Source organism: Mercurialis annua, linkage group LG3 (genome assembly GCF_937616625.2).
Source record: "Mercurialis annua linkage group LG3, ddMerAnnu1.2, whole genome shotgun sequence".
NCBI lineage: Eukaryota > Viridiplantae > Streptophyta > Magnoliopsida > Malpighiales > Euphorbiaceae > Mercurialis > Mercurialis annua.
Window position 1 is genome coordinate 11,697,968 of NC_065572.1, and position 24,925 is coordinate 11,722,892.

Consider the following 24,925-nt stretch of genomic DNA (forward strand, 5'->3'; position numbering starts at 1 on the left):
TTATATTCCCTAAACTTTATATCAAATGCCAAAAAAGACAAACTTGTAATATGTTTTTTGAAAAAACCCTAAATGATCTTCTCTTCTAACTATTTTGGCACCTTTGCAGATTTTGATGGCATAATTGATCTTCGAGGACAAATGATATGAGCATATATGATCTTTTTTTTATTTAAAGCAAAAGCAAAACTCGATTCCAGGTCAGCATAAAACGGTTATCGTTGAAATAAATAAAAGACTTCTGAAACAGTGTTAAGTGTGAAGGTCTAATGAGCTCATTTAAAAAATATTAAGTAGCCTCAATGCACATTTCAGAACCATGAGGATAGAGGTGATCCATATCCCAAAATTGTGGGGTATATATAACATCTTTCTTAAATATTATCATTAGATGAGCACGTTCTAACTATGGTGGGTGTCTTTGGAGGGACCAAGTTCTCTTGTTCTCTCTATTGGCTAATGAGATAGTCAGGAACTACCACAAAGCAAAAGGTAATTTTTGTGTTTTTAAAGTTGATATCGAGGAAGCCTATGATACTATAGAATGGGACTTTATGAAAGAAAAGTCTATTGATTGTTCTTCAATGAAGTCGAGATTTCTTGAGGTTTTCCAACTATTTGAGGTAAACAACCCAGCTTTGATTAATTGAGCATTAATTTGGAGTATATAAGCTTGATGGTGTTGGTGATATTGAATTTTTTAATGAATTAGGCTTAATTAAAGTATATGTACATATATTGGTGAGTTTAATGAATGTAACAAGGGTAACTTAGTTAAACATGTATAAAGGTGAGGAAATAGTTTGTAGCTAGTTTAAATGAGGGTCATGGACTAAACTAAGTGTACACAAAAGAAAATCATTGGCTGGGCCGTAAAGGCTCGGTGCGCGAACACACACTTGAAGTGTACAGACGCACAATATGAATTGACATAGTGTGCGATCGCGCACTAAGAGATGTGTGATCGCATACCCTTATTGAAACAAGGGTATATGTCTATAAACAAGAAGTAAATGAGTTTTAAATGATGTTTGATAGGTAGAATTAAAAAATAAAGGTGATTGAAGATCGTGTATTAAAAAGAAAATTAAATGTGTGAAAAATTGAGGATTAAAGGAATACACAAATAATTGAACAAGTATTATTAGTTTGAGTTAAAACTCTAAAGCTATTCGAAACTCGGATACTAACAATGTCTAATGTTTAGATACGCCGAGTTGAAGAGTTTACAATCAAAGATACAAAGAGTAAGGATTTGGAACAAGAGAGCACTGTGAATACGTGCCATGACCTTTAAATATTTGTAAAGTGTTTGCCAAAATCCAAAATCTCTTACCAAGACTAACGCTTGAGAATGGGAGTGATAGCTCTGAAACCCGTAGCAAGCATGAAAATCACTATAAGTGTTTCGCTTTAGCATTTAGACTTTTATATTTAAACAACCTCAGCAGCAGAACTGTTGTTAAATTAAACATCGAGTTCAAACCTATTATATATATATATATATATATATATATTACCATTAAGAATATACACATTTCAAACATCATAAAAGCACACTAATCTCATAGAATTGGTCTATATCATAAAAATACAGTTCTAATACTAGTACTACTGCTAGAGTAAAAATATTATTTTACATATACTTTTCAAAATTAGACTTCCAGAACAAGATGTGGAAGTCCACTGCAGGAAACTCCTATAAATTTGTAAAAATGTTCGGAAACAATGGGTTAGTACAAATTAAGTGAGTTCGTATAAATTAACTTTAAATCACATGATATAAATACCGTATACATATACAACTATATATATATAACCGAATGAAACCCTAATCAACAACTTTCTACAAGTTCTGCAACCATAAATAGTCGTAAGTCTTGTATATACATATAATTTCATCACCAGTCTCGTATATAATGTATGTATTTAACACAGATTAATTTTTTTTTTTGGCACGGTCTCAACCTATTCATAGCTCTACAGAGTCAACAGTCCAATGTCACGGTCCCGAGAGATTCATAGCTCACCGAGTTAACCGTCGATCAGTTCTTAATCCCAAGTTGTGAGTCTCAGGAGATTCATAGCTCTACCAAGTTACTCTTTGAATACAGGTCCCAAGAGATTACTCCGCCGAGATCTCAGTCCTGAAAGCCTCAACCGAGCTAACATCGTATCTAACATTTACTATAAGTCTTTTAATTGACAATAAACTCACATTTATTGTCTTTGCTAAGTCACAATTATAGAATTGATATTACGGTGCGCACGCAGTCCTTTTTAAACTCAATAGGCAAAATGTTTCATCGAATTTATACTAGTTTCGAAAATAAGAAATACAAATGTAAAACATAAAACATTTATAAACATATATAAAAAAAATTATCTTTCAAAAATATTTAAATGTAAATATATACAAACTCTCAGTGTGTTCGCTATTCCAAAATAATACTTTGTTACTGCTGCTGCAGTCATGACCTAGATTTGCAAACTCATCGGATCTAAATATATATTATTCGTTAATAACTGTAAAATAAAGCAAGATTAATTCTAGAATTGACTCTAGACCAGAATACTATTAAATAACATACACACCTAAATATATATTTCCTTTTATAATATTAGTTAATCAATTATCGAATTGAGCTCTGGTTATTAAAATAATTTTCGCGCTTCTGTCGGCTGTATTTATAAATTCTTAGGTCCAACGTTAAATATTTATTTTATTTTGCAAATATAAATCGTAATCATAAATATAACGTATCAGCTGAGATATCACATTTTCTAAGCCGGATTAGTTATATTCGACTATAATAATTAATTCTCGAATATAAAACTTTATTTTGAAATAAAATATCAATAAACTCTTCAGATCTCGATATCGATAATACCAATTAACTAATTCTACTAAATTAAACTCATATATCAAATAATATGTCACAATTAAAGTTCGTACCCTATTAAAATAAGAATAATTATACAATGCGACGGTTGCGCCACGTCATTCGTGCAACAAACCAATGACGCGTTAGCCATGTGCAAATGTTTAATGATAAAAAAATAAGCAATAAATAAAGATTTCCTATCGCAAATGATTATTGGCTTGTTGTAAAAATGACGTGACACATCTGTTGTGTGGGATAAACACTCTTAAAATATATATAAACTTTTACTTACAAAATCTATATATACTCTTTTTAATAAGTTATCTCGGGGAGCCAATAATTCATTTTACGGCCCAGCAAACCTTACACAGAGTTAAGATGACTGTGATATCCTGAGTTCACAGTTCATCTTGTGTTAAACAAGTGAGCATGAACTGTGGTATTAACCATAGTTAACCAAATGGGGTTTCTCCTAGGATTTCATTTGGATCGGTTATTTCGTTGTACAAAGTGTGTTTACATGTAATTTTTGCTTTTATTAATATGCTTAAGTAACTATGTGAATTCACTCATATTTGACCCTCGTTGATTTCCCTTTCACAGGTAAATGATATTTTGACGTGAAAAGACTTCCAGTTCTTTCTCCGGAAGTCGTAAATAGATAAAGGTCACTCTAGAGCTGCAGGGTAGTTCTACTATCGCACAATAGTTCATTGTAAATGTTTTAACTCTGATTGGAAACTACTTTCAGTATCGTTTTGGGACAAAAGCATGTTTTACACAAAAAGGGCTTTTGCCAGTTGTTTATAAAGAAATCTGGTTTCGATAAAAGCTTTATGATTGTTTGGCATGCTTGAACCAGTTACTTGATGTGTTAACAGGTTTGCACCGCTGTCATTGTTTTCAGATAGGGTTGTGTTAGAATATGTGATGTGTGCACATACTATCCCGAGTCCAGAATTTCAATCGCGTGCTTTTGATTACACGTTTATCTAAAGGATTTCAAATACTTGCGAAAAGAGATTAAGACCTTTTATGTTTGCGAAATGCGAAAAGTTTTTACTGTTTTTCCTAGGCTTGCTGCGGGTTCTGGAACAAACATTCCCATTCCCTAGCGCCGGTCTCGGCACGAGCTTCTGGATGGAAATCGGATCGTGACAATTTTGGAATACGTGCAAGTGTATATGTTTCAAACATGTTATGATTGATATAGATACGAGGAGATGCATGATTTAGATTGAGTCAAAGTTTATAATAAAGTGCATGTGTTTTAAGAATCAATTAAAATGGTAAGTATCTGGTTGGTAATGCTAATAAAGCTCATGCAAATTCAAACGTATCGGTTGGCGTTGCTACCAATACCAAGTGAACATATCTTATGAGTTAAACTGGTGATGTTTTTCTCCCGTCTGATGCTTTACGCTTGGGACCATGACTCAAGAACAAAAAGTATCAGTTGGTTGTGCTATCAGTACTCAATCGAATATGATGCATTAGTTAGCTTTTCTATCGATTCCTATGCAAACATATTGCATCGATTGGCTTTAGTATTGATGCCCATGCGAACAAATTTCATCGGTTTGACTTTGCTATTGATGCCCATGCAAATAGAATGCATCGGCCGGCTTTGCTATCGATACCCAAGTGGGTGAGATAGTATAATTTGGTTCTGCTATCAATACCAAGCATGACGTTGGTCGGTTGGATTTACTATCGATAAAAAGGTATACTAGTTGGCTTAGCTATCGATGTCTCAAAGAATCATGATCATGGGTCTAGGAAAATAGTAAAAACATTGTTACATTGAGTTCATGTATGAAAGGTTTTAAAACATTTTTCCGCTTGACGCAATATTTATTAGGAATATATCAACTCACTCAGTTTTAATTGATCTCATTATTCCTTCAATTTTTTAAGAAAAGCATAATTGCTTTGAAGGAAGCTTTTAAACATGTTATTTTATCGGAAGTCATATTTTGTAAAAATTGTGTAAAGAAATTTTTAAACTCTAGATATTCGTAATAGTTTAGTACGATATGCTTTGTAAACAAGAATGTTTTACTCTTTTAAAACTCTAATGTTTTATATAAAAAGGCCAGATGTTTTAAGTAAAGTTGTTTATACAACGCCATAAAAAGGTTCTAGAGGAAGTTGAGCAAAATGCTCGTAGCCTCCAAGTCGATCATAGGCAGATGGTAGTGTCAATTGAGATACCAATGGAAGATACAGTCAAGATTGGTTTCAGCAAGTAATTAGACCATTAATGAGTTACATAACATGGGTGGAGTTTTGACTTGATTTACGGATTTTTTCTTACCGTTCAATGTGATTAAGGGTAATATAGATAAGCTGTTATTGTTAACACGAAAAATTAAATCAGTTTAAGAATATGTGACTGAATTTAATCGGCTGAGTAGGTTTGCTCCAGACTTACAAACCTATAAAGTCCGAGTTTACACTAATTTGTCAAAGGATTGGGACCAAAATCCATATGGTTGTTAACCCAAAAAATAGGGAGTTTGTGCAAGTTGTCGTTAATGCACGACAACTAGAAAGTATATGGGCTAATTATATATAAAATCATGACCTTTACACCAAGTTTCAAAAATAACATTACTTTTAAAATGTGTCAATTATAGACATCACCTTTCATTGTTTTTCAATTTCATCATGGGCATATTTTTTGGTGAAATTTTGCTAACTTGGACAGCCGATGGGTCTACCACGTGTCATGCCACGTCAGTAAAAATGCCACTAAAAATCGCCGATCTTATTTTTGAAAAAAAATGAAGGGTGGTGTCTATAATTGACACGTTTTAAAGATTATGTTATTTTTGAAATTTGGCGCAAAAATAATAATTTTATATATAATTAACCCACAGTATATTGATTCATTTTGGTGAAATTTCTTATTTTTTCAACTGAAGCGAACTGGATGTGGAAGTTCTGATGATGAACAACAAGCTTCGAGGAAATTTAATGAAAGACCTAAATGTTGACGTGATCAAACACATAAAAAAGGTAGACAAAGAAAAGTTAGAACTGATAGTCAAAATCTTGAGCACGCGGACTCCAGATTTACAATCTTTATATGTCAATATTATGAAAAGAAGTTAACTTGATATTTTGTTGTTTTACTAGTCAACTCTAATTTCATTTTAATTAACAATAAAACTAATTTATAATACTCTAGCTCTACCAAAATTTATATTTAAATTGTTATAATGACGCTAATTAGGACCGATTTTTAATTTAAATTTTATTACATTAGTATACGTTTTTATTCTATCTATAATAATTTTTAATAGAGTTTAATCATATTTTTGATAAAAATATTGTATAAAGTATATAAATAGTGATATTTCGAATCGTAATAACATAAAAACCAATTGCTATAGTTAAGACTAATCTTCTAAAAAACCCTCCACCTTTTAACTCCAATTCGTTTGCACCCTCACGTTGTAAAATCGTCAATTTTATTCAAATTATGACATTTCGGTTTCAATTGCACCCCCAATCATTAAAATCTACACCTTTTGGTTTCAAATTATACCCTCAAACATCAAATTGACCTTTTTTTAATACTTCAAATTTTAACAAATACTCTAAATAGTCCTCAATGTCATAATTAAAACAAAAAAATCATCTTTCCTAAAATTTCAAAATTAATATAATTTTTTATTAAATATAAATCAATTAAATATATTAATAATTTAAAAAATAAAAAATATCTGGGATATAAAATGATGTTTAATCTTTTAAAAGAAAGAATAATTAAAACCTGCTCGTCTTTCTCGTGGCGAACCTGCTCCGAGTTCGTCTCGAGGAAGACGAATCGGTCGTCTTCCATGGAGGAAGACGACTCAGTTTCCGTTGAGCAAGTTGGCTATGGATTTTTGCCGGAATATGTCATTTTCGGTGAGCAAGTTCATGCTATTAGTCCTCTGGACGACCTTCTCTCTGCTCAGAATATGGTTTCTGTATTAGCCTATAATTAATTAATTTGTATTTGTTAAATAAACAATTAAAGTTCATTGTGAAAAAAATGCTCAACGTTAGCTGTTTTAACACATTAATTCTAACGTTTAAAAGTTGGAAAAATAAATCTCAACCTTCGCAAAATTTGCAAAAGTATACATAAAACTAACTGGCATTCTGTTTTTGCAGATGTAGCACTTTGAGGTCATTTTTATGTAAACATCTTTTCGGACCCTTTGTTCCTCTTGAGTTTTCCGGGCATCTTTTCGTATGGTGGCAATGAGATGTTTGTATAAAAATGACTTTAAACATGCCACATTTAAAAAAAAAAATTTGATTAGTTGCCTGCATATTTTTGCAAAATTTGCAGATATTGATATTATTTTGTCAACTTTTAAACGTTAAGATTAAAACACTCAAAACCGCTAAAAGTTGGACATTTTTCATAATTAAACGTTAAAAATAACGCTCCGTAATTAAAATAAATGTAACCATAAGAAAGGTATTTGCATAGTTTATCTACCTAAATTGCTGTATTTGCTTATATTAGTCTAATCTTGTGGATAATGGATTGGGGTTATAACTCATAAGTGGTGAGTAGGAAATCCCCACCCATATAATTATTTGAAAAGTTTGTCCAGTACAAGTTAATGACTAATTTGAGGCAATTATTGGATTAATTTTTAATTTGGTCTATGATTGCCGTGTTTTGTTGATTTCTTGATTAATTTATTGAATCTGTAATCTCTTTTAAAATTTGCTGTCACATCAAATTTTATAAACAAATTTGTATACGTGCTGGAACATTCTAATTTGAGTTGAACACATTTATAAAATAATTTTTTTATTGGATATATACATGACTCACACTATAATTTCAGAATACAAAAATATTAAATTGCTTCTAGTCAATTTTAATTACATAAGAATTTCTCCTATTATCAAATACTAAGAATTTCCATAAACTAAATCAGGATAAGAATTTCTCCTATTATCAAATACTAATAATTTCCATAAACTAAATCAGGATATGATCATGAATAAGTCTTGGACTTGAAATTCGTTTACTTGTTTATGTATTTTTGCGGAATAGAAAATTAGAACTGAGAACAATAATTGATAGTAACTTGTAAGCATGATTCTCGTTTTGGCACTATTCTATTTATTGGTGAAAACTGAAAAGAATTTTATTATAAATTGTATGAAATCGATTAGAAAGTCACTTGGGAATAGTTCAATATATTAATTCTTTTTTTGAAGAATAAGGTAGGTTCCATTGAACCAAATCCAAAGCAGATACGGTCATAAAAAATCCAAAAAATGAAAGAAACACTCCTAATGACCTGATAAAAAACGAGCGTTTTGCGCCACTTAATTCCAAACCATATTATAAAAATAAAATAAATATTATGAAACTGTTTTGCGAACTCTATTCAATACTCGACTAGAATCTCAGGATCTATAATATTCTGATTCTTGATCTCTAAAATCACCTCTAAGGCGTCAAACTCTATGATCAAATTTGAGTCATATTTAAGCCAACTCGACAACTCTCTAATCTCCATTAACTTTGCCATCCTAGAAGAAACAGACCCCGACCAATTCACATTACGAGCTTGGAAAATCTCACTCGAACTGTCCCTAACCACGATCCCTGCCCGAAACTGTTGTTTGTTCGAAAAAATTACAACGTCCACATTTACTTTCTCTATCCCTAAGCTGGAACCGACCATCTAGGTTACCCATCGTCCCTGCTAATCTCTGCTTCTCTTAGCTAACATGCAGACAACTTAATTAGTTGGTCTCCATGAAGCTAGCTGAATGTTGCAGCTACTACAGAATGAAATGAACCCGACTTATTTGTAATATCCCATACCTTTTTAAAGTATTAAGTTGTGCCACGTGTTCTAATTTGCGATAATGAAATTCGAGAAAATTTAAAATAAATTAAGTTACTAAGGATTAGAACTGAAATGGGTCTATTTCATTTATCGCAAAATAATAATTTAGTTTTTGTAAATTATAAGTTCAGAGCTAATAATTATATGTCAAAAGTCCGTGAAAAAATTTAAGAAGCTATTGTTAAACTTTTATAAAATTTGGATATAATTTCGTTTATCGAGTGGAACTGAGCGGGACCTCAGTTATCGTAAGATTTAATATAAAATAAAGTATAAGTCACGTGCGAATAAAAATTATATTTTTATTTATTTTATATTTTATAGGATTTTTAAGTAAAATTTCATAAAAATTGGAATTAGTCGTAGTTACTACAGACGAATAATAAAGAAATTAGGTTAAAGTATTGAGCTACTTGAGTAAGAGTGTATTTTGACCATGTGCATAAAAGAAATTTATTTCACTTTGAAATGAATCCAGGACCTTCACCATCACCATTTCATTTCTTGGTTTTATGACATTTTTATTCCCCTATTTATATTTAATTTCCAATTTGTGTCCCAGATAACAAAAATTCTCATTTTGTGCCTGGAGCCCACTTGCGGGCTGGGAAGAGATTTTCGCCAGGAAATATAGATGGGTAATCTACACAAATCTCTTAAAAGTGGTTCTATATAATGTTTTTACCTCAGTTTGTTTTGTTTTTGCAGTATTCTCTCAATAAAATAGAAAACTTTTCACAATTCCCTCATAACCCAAAGTAAACTAAAAAAATAGGACGATTATAACCTCCTAGCATAAAACCGTGTAAAACAAAGAGAAAATTTACACCTTTTCTTCTTAACTAAAACATAGAAGAAAAACTGAGATAACTCCAGTGCAATAATCCTAATCGGACCATGGTGGTCAGACCGGCGGCACGGTGGTCGTACCGGCAGCACGGCGGTCGTACCGGCGGCGCGGTGGTCACCTACCGCCGGAGAGATAAAGATCCATCGCCGACAATAAATAAAGAGAATCAGCAATACAACTTCAATTAATATTTGCAATTTCTTCTTCATAGTCATTCAAATAAAAGAAAAATATCATTTGTTTGATCTGTTGCTTCTTCCACTGATGAGATAATTCTTCCATTGATTGCTCTGTTTTGTTGTAATTGCTAATCCTACTGCCATACTGTAGTCCGAAGCTGAATTCGAATCGGAGCTGAGTTCAAATCGTTGATAGGAATTGTAAATAAAATTCGAAGCTGCAGATTGTGAAAAATTAGGGTTCTTATTTTTACATCTCTAAATCTATAATTTATTTTTTCAGACTATGTGCTTTTGGTTGGATTAAAAGATAAAAAATAATAAATTAATATTGAATTTTGAATTGCATATTATCTGGTTGTTGAAATGTGTATATGAGGAATGCTTGGCTTGTGTTGGGCAATAGCAGCTTTCTTTATACGAAGACTAATAACAGTTCAATTGCTATATTTATTAACTATAATTTTACTAATTCATTGCATTTTTGTTATCTATATTCTATAGTGTGAATTTCTATACAGATATATAAAAAAAGCTTAAAAAGATAAATCCATAGGAAATATCACCTATGATATTGCAGATCTCTACAATTTTTATTCTCATTTCTTGTTTGGCCAAATAATTGTCTCATTGACTTGAGTGTTTTAATGTATTGCCCATCATGTCAAGTGTTTATTAAGTATCATTTAATAAGCTACATAAAAAAAGATGATATTAAAATATAGTAATTGATTTTAGATAATAATGTTTATTAAAATATAATAATCTAGTTCACATCAGCTTAATTTTTAGTTTTATAAACTGTCAAATATATTTTACTTAAAAGAGATATTCAATTTGTTAAGTTACACTAAATTTCAAAATTCTCACAATATAAAATGTCATTTAAATTGTAAAGAGTATCCAGACAAATTTTATCAAAAATTGAATTAAGATAGTTCATTTTATATAGAATATATTTCACTTGAAAAAGATATTCAATTTGTGATTACACTAAATCTCAAAATTTTCTCTATATAAAATGTCATTTAAAATTGTAAAGAACAGCAAGACATATTTTATTAAAATTTGAATTAAGGTAGTTCAGTTGATATATATAAGTTCACATCAGGTTGATTTTTGGTTTTATAGACGGTCAAATATATTTCACTTAAAAATGATATTCAATTAATTTGATTATAGTAAGTTAATTTTAGATTATAATCAGTTTACTAAGAATTTATTTTAAATTAATTTACATTGAGTTGATGTTAAGTTGATATCAAGTTTACATTGAGTTGATATTAAGTTTACACCGATCACTGCGGAAAATTTTAAAAAATTATTTTCATTTTACTATTAGTTTATTTGTCACTCTAGAATTTTTTTTGGAATTATTAATAAATTAATTTTATTAAACTAAATTAATTTTAAATTTATAATAATTTATAAAAAATATTAAGTTGACATTGAACTTACATTAAGTTTTCACCGATCACCATGGAAAAATAGATACTTTATTTTCAATTTATAATTAGTTTATTAGTCATTTTTAGATTTTTTTAATTATTAATAAATTAATTTATTAGAATAAATTAAATTTTAAATTATAATAAGTTTATTGATTTTTTACTTTATACAATTTATCTTGGATTTATATTAAGTCGACATTGAATTGATATTGAGTTTTCAGTAAAGTACAATTATATTAAATTTACATTAAATTATACATACCACCTTAAAAAAATTTAGATAGTTTATTTTTAATTTATTAATAATTTATTTATCACTTCATATACTAATTTTTGGTAGTGTAAATTTTTAATAAATAAATTTAACTAAACTAAGTTAATAGAATTTAATAAAAATATCCTATTGTGACCATTATAAAAAAGATGGACGGCTTTAAACAAATAAAACAAAACAATAATACTAAAAATTTAGAGCATATTTCATATCGAGATGTAGCTGATAATCAACACATTTTTTTTTGTCAATCAACCAAGAGAGCAATATATTGCTAAAAACAGGCCCAGGAACTACAAGCCTTAACAGGCAAAACACACTAGCTGGCTAGGCTAGACAAAAGCCCAGAGGACTAACAAGCCCCTTGCAAGACAAAACAGAAAAAAAACACCAGCTACTCAACAACAAGGACTAGCTTAAACAGTTCCTAACATCTGCAGCAATTCTTGAACATACCTGCTCAATACTCTGCACATTTGATTAAAAACTAAATCATTCCTGGCATACCAAATATGATAGACAGCAGCATTAAACCAAAGCCTTCTAGCTTTAGACTTTTTGGATCTCTCATTAGCTCTTCTAGTCAGAAAACTAATTTCTCTTCTCAAGCAATTTTCAGGTCTAATATCCCCAGAAATTCTTAAGATATTACTCCAGATATTAGCTGAGAAGCTGTAGTCAAAGTATAAGTGACCTATGGTTTCTGTATGAGTGTTACACAGAGAACAAACATTGGATTGGATCACTCCCCATCTCATAAGCTTGTCATTTGTGTTCAATCTACCCATAATAGCTAACCAGGTTACAAAGGAATGTCTGGGAATCATTCCAGGATACCAAACAACTTTATTCCAGGACACTTGATTCTCCACAGCTGCTAAATTTCTCCAGGCACTGTTAACTGAGAATATGCCATTCCTCATACCTTTCCAATTAATCTTATCATCAACCAGAGGATTGATTCTGATGTTATATTTAAGAAGGTCCCAAGCTCTACCAGTTATGTCATCCATTGGATCAGGTAATGATCACCTGTTATTCCTCCAGACATCTGCAACCATGGCTTTTTTAGGCACATCTGCATCTACTATATTGATTTCTGGGAACAAATCTATCAAAGACTTACCCAACACCTAAGGGTCAAACCAGAATGAGAAAGACTTACCATTCCCTAACACATAATCAAAGAGATGCTTAACAGAATCCTTAATCTTTATAATCTGTCTCCAAGCCCAAGAACTATCATATGGTTTATCAATACCCCAGAAACTGAGTCTCTTCAGCTTATTTGCAATGACCCAGGTTGCCCATAAGGAAGATTTATGGGTGATGAGCCCCCAAATATGCTTGACTAGAGCTGCTTTATTCCACAACAGGACAGATTTTATACCCAATCCTCCAGCACTTTTATCACAACAGATTTTCTTCCAGCTGACAAGGCCATTCCTTCTATTAGAGTTATTTTTATTCCATAGAAAATCTTTGCAAATGCCTTCTAATCCTTTAATAACAGATTTAGGCAATAAGAACACAGAGCACCAATAAACTTTCATGCTGAGAAGAACTTAGTTGATGAGCTGCAATCTCCCTGCGTAAGAAAGACACTTGGCAGACCAACTATTCACCCTACCTGTAATTCTCTGAATGAGACCACTGCAATGATCCTTGGAAAGTCTTGTTGAAATGAGAGGAAGCCCCAAATACTTCACTGGCAAAGAACCTTCTTGAAACCCAATAATTCTCAAAATTTCTGTCTTCTGAGTAGCAGACACCCCATTGAAGAAAATAGTACTTTTCTGATGATTAGGTTTCAGGCCTGAAACATCAGCAAAAGTCTTCAAAGTATCATTAACAATCTGAATGGACTGAGTATCACCTTTACTGAATATAAACATGTCATCAGCAAAACAGAGGTGGTTGAGATTAATCCCCTTGCAACCCTTATGGTAATTAAAACCAGTTCCCTCACTAGTCTTCCTCTTCAGCAGTCTGGAAAAATATTCCATACACATGACAAAGATTAGAGGGGACACAGGGTCCCCTTGTCTAAGGCCCTTACCACTAGGAAAAAAAACCACTATTTCCCCATTCACCAAAATAGAGAACATGGGAGATCTAATACATCACATTAGATTCTTAATGAACTTGGTAGGGAATCTAAAGCCAATTAAGACCTCTTCAATGAAATCCCAATCTAGGGAATCATAGGCCTTCTGAATATCAACTTTGATTGCACAATCATTATCCTTATCTCTGTGATAGTTCCTAACCACCTCGTGAGCAACCATGATGTTATCCACTATGCTTCTACCTGGCACAAAAGCTGATTGACAAACATTGATTATTTTGCTCAAGATTCTACTGATTCTGCTAGCTAAAATTTTTGAGATCCCCTTGTAGATGACATTGCAACAAGCAATGGGCCTATAGTCACCAACCATTTCAGGGTTATCAACTTTAGGGATCAAACTGATGACTGTTGCATTAGCCTGTCTCAGCAACTTCCCATTAGAAAAAAAATTCTTTGATGGCATCAGTAATATCAGCACCCACTGTGTTCCAAGAGCACTTAAAAAAAGCACTGGTGAAGCCATCTGGACCAGATGCTTTATCTTCATTGATGGAGAAAATAGCAGACTTAATCTCATCAGTTGACACCTCTTTATCCAACTCCATTCTATCCAAATCATTAAGAACAGTTCCTTCCATAAGCAGGGTGTTATCAGCATGAACCCTGTTAGAAGCTTTGGTTCCTAAAAAGTCTTCAAAATGCTTTTTAAAAGCCTCCTTGATACTTTCCTGATCATTGGTAATGCTACCATCTGACATTTTCAAGGACAAAACTTTTTTCCTGGCCTGCCTTTGAATTAAACTTCTGCGAAAAAACTTGGAATTATTATCACCCAATTTAATCCAAGAAACTCTAGACTTATGCTTCAGGATGCTCTCTTCCCAAGCCATTAGCTTAAACACATGGCTATTGACAGCTCTCTCCTCATCATGCAAGTCCTCATTAAAAAGATCATTCATTAAATCCATTTGGAGTCTCTCAAGTAAACTCTTAGCTTGATTTAACTTTGTAGAAATCTCACTGAAATCTCTATTGTTAAGACTTCTCAACTCCTTTCTCAACATTTTCAGCTTCTGATAAATCTGAAACATCTTAGTACCCTCTACATTGATACTCCAAACATTGCTAACAGTTTCCTGAAATTTAGCATGCTTGCACCACACATTAAAAAATCTAAAGGTGCTTTTCCTATTGACCATACTATTACCACTTCTGATAACTAGAGGGGAATGGTCAGAAACACCAGGATTAAGCACATCATAAAAGGAATCAATCCATTGACTCAGCCACAACTCATTTACAAAAACCCAATCTAATTTTCTCCAAACTCTATTTGTACCTCTTTGATTATTACACCAAGTGAAGGAGCTACCCTGGTGCTTTAATTCGGTAACATTAGCCTGAATAGACCAATTCATAAAATCCATTCCTGCTTGATTATCAATACAGTTTCCCCCTAATCTGTTAGCATTAGACATAACTGCATTAAAATCTCCCAATACAATCCATTTCTCACAAATGGTTTCACCAATAGTCCCTAGCTGACTCCAAAGCTCAGCTCTCTGCTCAGTAATGTAAGAACCATACACCACAGTACAACAAAAAACATCCCTCCCCATAACCACTTTACAATGAATAAACTAATTATGATTTACCAAAGAACTCACAGAAACTACCTCAGTATTGAAAAGAATCCAAATCCTTCCCATATTGGAACAATCATAATTGTGGATGATATCCCAATTAGGCAAGCTTTTCTTCATAACAGCCCAAGTTTTCTCAAATTTATTACTGTTGACTCTAGTTTCCACTAGGCCAATTAGACACAACTTATTAGATTTTATCAGAGCACAAACCTCTGATTGTTTGAGGGACATATTAATCCCTCTTATGTTCCAACAACAAATCATTAAACAAAATCTGGGGGCTTAGTAGGCCTCACCCTACTGTCACCAATAACTCCCACCTTAGCATTCAACTTCTTAGTACTACCATGAACAACAACTTCCTCTGTACCTATAACAAGGGTATTATAGGGGTTATGAGTTACCTCAATAGTTCAAGAATTTTTAGTTTGCACTTCCACATTCTGGATTCCAGTGACTTGAACATCCGTATTATGCACATTAGACAAGCATTCATTCATAACTTCCACCTTATCCCCACCATTTTCTTTAGTCACATTTGTCTTCTTCTCAGTATTGTTTTGAACCACTCTGCAGAATTTCTTAGTATGACCCAATCTCTTGCATTTTTCACAGAAGGTAGGTTTCCATTCATACACTATCCTCTGTTTAAAGCAAACACCATTCTCATCCTTCATATCCACAAAATCAGGGAATAGACCTAGAACATCCATTTCCACAAGGATCCTGGCATAACCCAATCTTGCCCTAGTTATAGTACACTGGTCACAAAACAATGGAGAACCACAAAAACTACCAATCTTGCTTAGAATCTCAGGAGACCAAAAATCCCCAAGGAAGACCTGGTAGCTGAATCCAAATAGGAACAGTTTTTATTTATGAAGGATCCATTATCATCCTTGGGTGCCATTTCTTAAGCAAAAGAGGTTTTTGATCAAAAGTATATGGCCCTGAACCTAGGATCTCCTTACAATCCTCTTCAGTCTTAAATTCAAAGAGGAACATTGAAGCATTGATGCGCACAACATTAGTTAGACCAGCATTTCCCCATCTATTCTTAACAAAGGAGGAAATTCTTTCAAATTTAGGAAACATACCTAAGACACAACCAACCAGAGCATTCTTCCATCGATCACCTTCAGAAATAGTTTCCTTAGAGTGAAAACTTACAAATCTATCACCATCCATCACTGAGGGAGGAATGAATTTCAATTCTGAACTAGCATCCCTTGACCTATTATCAGAGAAGAGACCTCTCCAATTACGCGAAGCTCCTTTATCTCCATTAGCAGGTTCCAAGATTCCTTTGTCACTTTGTGAATTACTAGCCTCCCCAAGCACATCAGTCATCACATTAGAATCATCAATCAAGATTTTAGGGCTTTGATTGGTCTCTAAATTCGTAGATTCCTGAACAAATCCCAACTTCTCTAGGGATTTCGCTGATTTAGGGTCCAAATCAAAATCCAGATCGTTTCCCTCCACTACCACTTCCTTAACAGGTTCAATAGTCTGAGCACTAACCTTCTTCACTACTCTCTTCCTCGCCATTGAAGCAAGAACGTGAGTTTTAGAACGATGGTAACCGTTTCTGTAACATGCGTTCAGAGGAGGATAATCAACACATTAATGGTCACTTTTAAGATATGGTAGAAGTTTAAGATAAAAACAACTAATTTAATTTTATTTTTCTATTTACCGCTTTTATATTGTAAATGATCCCCATCTCCTCTATAAAAATTCAATGGCCTTGAATTATGGCCTTCTTTTCTGAATAATGCAATTGTAAAATATAAAAACACCCCAATAAGTTAATATTTATGAAGTTTTTATTATTTTTTAATCTATTTTACTAACAATTTTAAAATTTATTATCTTCTACTCAATTATTTGAATGTAATTCTATTTTTATTTTCTATAAATTTCTTTTCTTTTGTCTTTATGTATTTTTATATCTATTTATTTAAGGCCTAATTACTTAAAAACCACCCACCTTATAACTTTTTTTTATTTATACCATGACCTAGGAAAAATTTTAATTGTACCCTATTTTTAATTTTTATGTTTCATCTCTACCCTAATGAGTTGAATTGACCTATTTTCTTTTGAAAAATAGTTTAAATTAGTCCTTTATTTTTAACATATATTCTCATAAAACGTTAATGTTAATCATTTATATATCTTGTTTTTAATATTTTCATCTTTAAATTAATAAAATTATTAAAAAAAATTACTTTTTGGGTACAAACGAAACATAAAAATCGAAAATAGGGTACAATTGAAAATTTTCCTAGGTCATGGTATAAATGAAAAAAAGTTATAAGGTGGGTGGTTTTTAAGTAATTAGGCCTTTATTTAATTTACAGAACTATATAAATATTCAATTAAAATTATATTTTAAATTATCTATATTAATTTAAAAATGACAAATGACGAATTTAATAAAAGAGATGTAGTTGAAAAAATGAGGATGTAGGGGCGTTTCTAGGATTTTTTACATTTTTGTTCCTCCTATCAAAGGGAAATTTAGATTTTGTGTCCCAGGTACAAAAATATTATATTTTGTGTCCCAGGTACAAAAATATTTTGATTTTGTGTCCCAGGGAAAGGCTGTGCGAGCGCACAGCCAGGGCTGTGCGGACGCACATGCCCCTCTGTGAGGACGCACAGCGATTCAGAGGTCCAATATTTGGACGTTAATCCTAGTTCGAGTTGTATACTCGATTGTTGATTCAAGGGACTTCCGAAACGTAAGCTGATATGTTTAAAAGGTTAAAAAGAACCTAGACGTTTGAAAATAGTCGGTTTATTAAAACAATGTGATGTTTTAATAAAACCCCACGTTAATCAAAGAGATTAATGTTAAAAGGACTATAAGTCCATACCAAGAGTGGTATTATATATTGAATGAGAAGTTCAATAGTGAGATTAGTTTATATGCAATGTTTATAGTGTCAGAGTTTATTTATTGAGTCTATCGTTTATACGATAGGATTAGAGTTAGAAATTCAATGTCTAATATTATTTTGACATTTGAATTTTAATTAGATCTGACGAGTAGTCGATCTAGCGAGCCAAACACCAACGTGTTTGACTGACAAGTTTGTTTGGAGTTTACGTTTTTGAAAATGGGGACGACAGTATGTTGGTGATCTTACTCACCAACTTGTAATAGAGTGGACTATAAGTCCGGGTTGTCGAACCCACAGGGATGAGAGGTTTAATGAGAATGAAATATGATTTTGAACTCCAATTCTGATAGCAAACGAGTGATTGGTTTTTCGATTAACAACTACGGAATTTAAACTTAAGCAATCAACTATTCAATTATAAAAGCAAACAACAATCAAAAACGAAATGATAAAAAGATTAAAGACAATAAGATTAAAGTGTTTGAGGGTTGATACTAGCTAATTAACATTGCAACAAACGGAAATGAACATCATGGCATTCAACAAGAACCGAGTTGTTTCTAAAGCATCGTTCCCGCTCTCTCGAGCCTCAAAGAACAACAAAACCACCTATCGAGCAACCAATTAAAGCTTAACTCATTCTCGTGATACTTAACCTAATTAAATAAATAACAAGCAATGATTAATCCAACTCAACGGCTACCTAATCCCTAACCCGCTCTCACGGTGTTACGACTTAGACTTCTAATCACATATGTCTATCTATTTAACCATCTCTCAATGCATTAAACAAACAATAATCATGCTTTAGGAGATCAATCTAAAACAAGCATTAAGAACAATGATTAAAACATGTTATTCAAGCCATACATACAAATCCATTCAAAGCAACATTTAAGAGTTCATATCAACCCCCAAACATGGGGGTTTAACCAAACGTGCTAAACATCACTAATAACTACTAAGTAAATGAAAATCATATTAAATAAATACTTACTTGGAAGAATTGAATCAACAATAAAGACTTGTATTAGTAGATAACTCTTGTTCAACACAAATCATAAAGCTCCAACACCACAACAATGGTGGAAAAGATGGAGGCACAAAACCCTAAACTATTCTACTCCTAACTAAAAGAGACAACTACAAAGAGAACTAAATGATGTAAAATGTTGTCTATGAATTCTTCCTCTAACTTGGAGATAATGTTGTTTTTATAGTACCCACAAAAGAGGAAAGGAAAACTTTTTATTACAAATGTGTTGGGCCCAAAATGGCAATTGAATCAAGCCTTGTGATGTTTGAAATCAGAAATCCCCCTCTTTTTATGCCTTGGCTCGAATCGAGCTCACTTTGGTTGAGTGAGGAGCTCGATTCGAGCTAGATAATTCTGCCTTCAGAATATGGTGGCTCGAATCGAGCTACACAATGAGATAGGTGAGCTCGATTCGAGCTACCCTTTGCACTCCGGACCGTGATCTTTAAAACTTTGTATCCCGGTGTAGAAATGTCTGATTGAGTCGATGCTTGAACCGTTGGAAAGCTTAGGATGTCTACTTCAACTTTTATGCAGAACACAAATTCATTTGAAGTTTCTATCTGGTTCAAATTCCCCAATTAGTGCAGCAGGGTCGGATTTTCAGACTTGTAAATGAGCTTTCGCATCTCTTTTGTCGACTTTTCCAACTTTTGCACCAAAATGCTTCCGCAATGCTCCCAAGTACCTGAAATACTAAAACAGGTAATAAGGCATTCGGAATACTATAAAAACATGACAAATCATTATAAAAGCATGCGGAAACAACACTCTAAATAGGAGTAAAATACTCCTATCAAACCTCCTCACACTAAATTCTTACTTGTCCCCAAGCAAGAAATGAATCTTACTAAAGCTACAAGATTAGCGACCTTAACGACTTGAACAAATGTCACAACCATACTCGCGACCGATGAAAACATGAAGGCAAAACATCCAATGCCAACAACTAAAAGGCATGTAAACAAATGATGCATTCAATTATAGCGACGTGTTCCTATGATATTGAGGCTACAACCGTGTCAATAAAGCGCTACTCAAAAAATCATGCATTACAATCATAGGCGGGACATGAGAACATTTGGTTAACTCAAAACATGGCAAGCATGGCATATCATTTATAGGTATTAAGCAACCATTTTCTCACAAGGTTTCACTCTAACGCTCAAGTGTTTCGGGTATGCAAATTAAGCACAGAAACATGCGGGAATCCACCATAGGCTTGCTCTTAGTCCGGTCTCCACTACTTAGTTCGGTAATTGACTACTCATCATAAGGACTTTTGAAAGGTTGTAACTTGGTTAAGGGTTTGGGTAGGGAATTTGGATACTTGGCTAAAATTTAACTTGAACAACAAAATGCTTCAATCACTAACAATCATCTAAACTCTGAACTTTTTATAAGTGAACTACTTTCTTTTTCCATATGCCTTTATCTTCCTTTTTCTCCCTTTTTTTATTTTATTTTCATTTTTTTTTCTATTTCTCAACTTTCTTTATTCTTTGTTTCTTTTATTTTTCTTTCTTTTTCTTCAAGGCATTAACTTATATTTTTGGCACTTGTTCACTTTTCTTTCTAATACATCGAGCTAGTATCATATTTTTCTTAATCTTAAGTTATTCCAGTTAAATCCGGGTGTTTAAAGAGGTAAATTGTTGAAAGGTTAAGTGTGTAGTTGTGTGGTTAGTCAAGAAAAGGTTTAGGCTCAAAATTGTGCTAACTAATGGGAACGGGGTAGGCTTTTAAGTTGTCTTTTGAATTGTGTGATCCTAGTTCCATAGTCATCTAAGTTGTCAACACTCAACAATATAATCTCAAACGGACACCGAGCAAGTTCTAGGAATTCCGACACTTATACACAAAAACGATAGGCTCGAATATATCAATCAAAGAAGTGTCATGCATATAGTTACTTAATTCCTATGAAATCATGCCAATTATGTCCATTTTTTTTGAATTTAACACAAATTTGCCAAATTGAAACACATATCATGCATCCGCCTCATGTTCAACAATCGTGCTAGAGTTGGTCAAAATTTAACAAATGGTAGCACCCTAATATCATCAAAACAAGTCACACAAATTGACTTTCATTAGGCAAGCATACACTATTAATTGTTGACAAAAGATGCAAACATTCAATATTTTCATTAACCGGGGAGTACATTTATTGAAAAAACTTCAAAAACGCTAAAATCACTAATCAAGCTTATCACACTACAAGGCAAAGATATAGTGATCAAAGGGAGACAATAAAAACTACCTAACAAGGCATCCTACTCCAAAAAAATCCATCAACCCAAAATTTGTACAAAAGCATTCAACAAGCTTGGAACTCGAATTTTTGATTTGAGGCGACACAACACAACATAAAAAAAACGACATAAAAGCATAAACACATAAAAACAACCTAAAACAATCTAAACACAAACGAGATTCAATTTTCCAACCCTCCTCACACTATTTCTAAGCAATGCCCTTAATGCTAAGAAATAAAACATATATGAAAATTGCATGAGTTTGGGTTAGAGAATTAAATCTTTTTCAATCAACGCAAAATAACCTAAATGAAACACTAAAAATAAATAACAAAAGATAAATGACATGAAAAGAAATCAAACCTCTCGGGATTGCCTCCCGAGTGCGCTTTAGTTGGAGTCCAAAGCTAGACTCTTCGCGTAAGATTGTTAAAAATACAACCTAACATGCAGAAGCCGTCTTGGTAGCATCTTCTCTCTCTTCTCCATTGTTGGCTCCTCCAAATAAAGCTCATATGATATGAAGTATGCTTGTACTCTAAAATAATGAACATGAGGAGTACGAAGCATCTTCATGTATTTGGTATTATTTCCGTCATACTCGGAATCAAACCCCTCTAAGAATGGATCTTTATAATCAACGGATTTGTGAATTTCCTCGTAGAGTATCGTAATACCAAATTCCGCTCCACTTTTGACATTTACGCTTGTGGATGTTGTAGATGGGCGGGAAATCAAAGTTTCAAGTTCACCATCCTCACACTTTTCTCTTTCGATCTCAATACGAACCTTTGTGGGAGGATATTCTACTAAAGCATCACCAGCTTTCAACTCTATGGACATGGCATGTTGTGTTGGAGTAACTTCAATTTCGGCTAGTAATCCTCTTGGGTTGTCCGGCGCTCTCTTGATTCGACTCAAAAAAGGCACTTTTGGTATATAAGGAGGTGGGGGTGGTGGTCTAACATATGGAGCTTCAACTTCCACTTCCTGACTAGCACTTAGCTCACTATAACTTGGCTCATCTTCAACCACTATAAGTCTCTTGACATGAGGGTCATCGGGAGCTTTTTCGCTTCTAAGCTCAATGTCCTTAAGTTGCTCTCTCGGATTAGACTCTATCGTAGATGATACGCTACCTTGTGCTCCACCTTGTAGAAAAAGTGCCCTTTGAGCAATTTGGGTCTCAAGACGGTGATTAGTGGTGGCGTAATATTCCTCACTTTGTCTCGCCTCTTTTTCCATTCTTTCCTCTCTTTGTCTCGCCTCCTCTTCCATCTTTTCTAATCTTTCAAGCACCTTGTCAAGCTTACTCCCCTCATCAAACATTCCATTTTGTTGAAATTCATGTGATTGTTGTGGTCCATTGTCAAAGTTGGAATTGAGGTCCCATTGATTTTGATATGGGTGATAACTTGAATTGAAGTTCAAGTTTTCATTGAGGTTCTCCCAATTGTTGTCCCAACCATAGTTCGGAGGGTTGTGCCACCCCGGATCATACATGTCGGAACAAGGGTCACTAGCCTGCCATTGATCACCCACATAATTGATATGGTCATTCCAATTTGAAAAGAGTGTAGGACACTCGGCTCCGGTATGACTAAAATCCCCACAAATCTCACAATTTGGATCCCAAGCCATTACTCTTGCCCAAATATATTCACCATAAAAAATAATATTGAAGATAAACCAACACAACACAAATTTCCTGCACAACCACAAACAAGAATACCAAGCGTAATTCACGAAAACACAAACTAACAAAAGAAAAGTAAAAACAAAAAATAAGGCTAACTCGACCGAATTTCAAAATACTTTCAATCAATTAAACGCAACCTCATCCCCGGCAACGGCGCCAAAAACTTGTTGGTGATCTTACTCACCAACTTGTAATAGAGTGGACTATAACTCCGGGTTGTCGAACCCACAGGGATGAGAGGTTTAATGAGAATGAAATATGATTTTGAACTCCAATTCCAATAGCAAACGAGTGATTGGTTTTTCGATTAACAACTACGGAATTTAAACTTAAGCAATCAACTATTCAATTATAAAAGCAAACAACAATCAACAACGAAATGATAAAAGGATTAAAGACAATAAGATTAAAGTGTTTGAGGGTTGATACGAGCTAATTAACATTGCAACAAACGGAAATGAACATCATGGCATTCAACAAGAACCGAGTTGTTTCTAAAGCATCGTTCCCGCTCTCTCGAGCCTCAAAGAACAACAAAACCACCTATCGAGCAACCAATTAAAGCTTAACTCATTCTCGTGATATTTAACCTAATTAAATAAATAACAAGCAATGATTAATCCAACTCAACGGCTACCTAATCCCTAACCCGCTCTCACGGTGTTACGACTTAGACTTCTAATCACATATGTCTATCTATTTAACCATCTCTCAATGTATTAAACAAACACTAATCATTCTTTAGGAGATCAATCTAAAATAAGCATTAAGAACAATGATTAAAACATGTTATTCAAGCCATACATACAAATCCATTCAAAGCAACATTTAAGAGTTCATATCAACCCCCAAACATGGGGGTTTAGCCAAACATGCTAAACATCAATAATAACTACTAAGTAAATGAAACTCATATTGAATAAATACTTACTTGGAAGAATTGAATCAACAATAAAGACTTGTATTAATAGATAACTCTTGTTCAACACAAATCATAAAGCTCCAACACCACAACAATGGTGGAAAAGATGGAGGCACAAAACCCTAAACTATTCTACTCCTAACTAAAAGAGGCAACTACAAAGAGAACTAAATGATGTAAAATATTGTCTATGAATTCTTCCTCTAACTTGGAGATAATGTGTTTTTATAGTACCCACAAAAGAGGAAAGGAAAACATCCATTACAAATGTGTTGGGCCCAAAATGGTAATTGAATCAAGCCTTGTGATGTTTGAAATCAGAAATCCCCCTCTTTTTATGCCTTGGCTCGAATTGAGCTCACTTTGGTTAAGTGAGGAGCTCGATTCGAGCTACGTAATTCTGCCTTCAGAATATGATGGCTCGAATCGAGCTACACAATGAGATAGGTGAGCTCGATTCGAGCTACCCTTTGCACTCTGGACCGCGATCATCAAAACTTTGTATCTCGGTGTAGAAATGTCCGATTGAGTTGATTTTTGAACCGTTGGAAAGCTTAGGATGTCTACTTCAACTTTCATGAAGAACACAAATTCAATTGAAGTTTTTATCTGGTTCAAATTCACCAATTAGTGCAGCAGGGTCGGATTTTCAGACTTGTAAATGAGCTTTCGCATCTCTTTTGTCGACTTTTCCAACTTTTGCACCAAAATGCTTCCGCAATGCTCCCAAGTACCTGAAATACTAAAACAGGTAATAAGGCATTCGGAATACCATGAAAACATGACAAATCATAATAAAAGCATGCGGAAACGACACTCTAAATAGGAGTAAAATACTCCTATCACAGTACTGTGAGTTTTAC

The 24,925-nt window shown here is 33.3% G+C and overlaps 1 protein-coding gene across 1 annotated transcript; it reads right to left on the reverse strand.

The window, feature by feature from the left end:
- Positions 1–11,850: 11,850 nt before the first annotated feature.
- Positions 11,851–12,531, reverse strand: LOC126672261 (uncharacterized). Its single transcript, XM_050366211.1, has 2 exons — positions 11,975–12,531; positions 11,851–11,881 (listed from the first exon to the last, which is right to left on the reverse strand). Exons 1-2 carry the CDS (start codon positions 12,529–12,531, stop codon positions 11,851–11,853), a joined length of 588 nt encoding a protein of 195 aa, XP_050222168.1.
- Positions 12,532–24,925: the final 12,394 nt, after the last annotated feature.

Coding starts and splice junctions, on each gene's coding strand:
- LOC126672261 (XM_050366211.1), bottom strand. CDS start 12,531: ATGGATGACATAACTGGTAGAGCTTGGGACCTTCTTAAATATAACATC. Junction 11,882..11,974: donor ATGTGCAGAGTATTGAGCAG/GTATGTTCAAGA, acceptor TTGTCTTGCAAG/GGGCTTGTTAGTCCTCTGGG.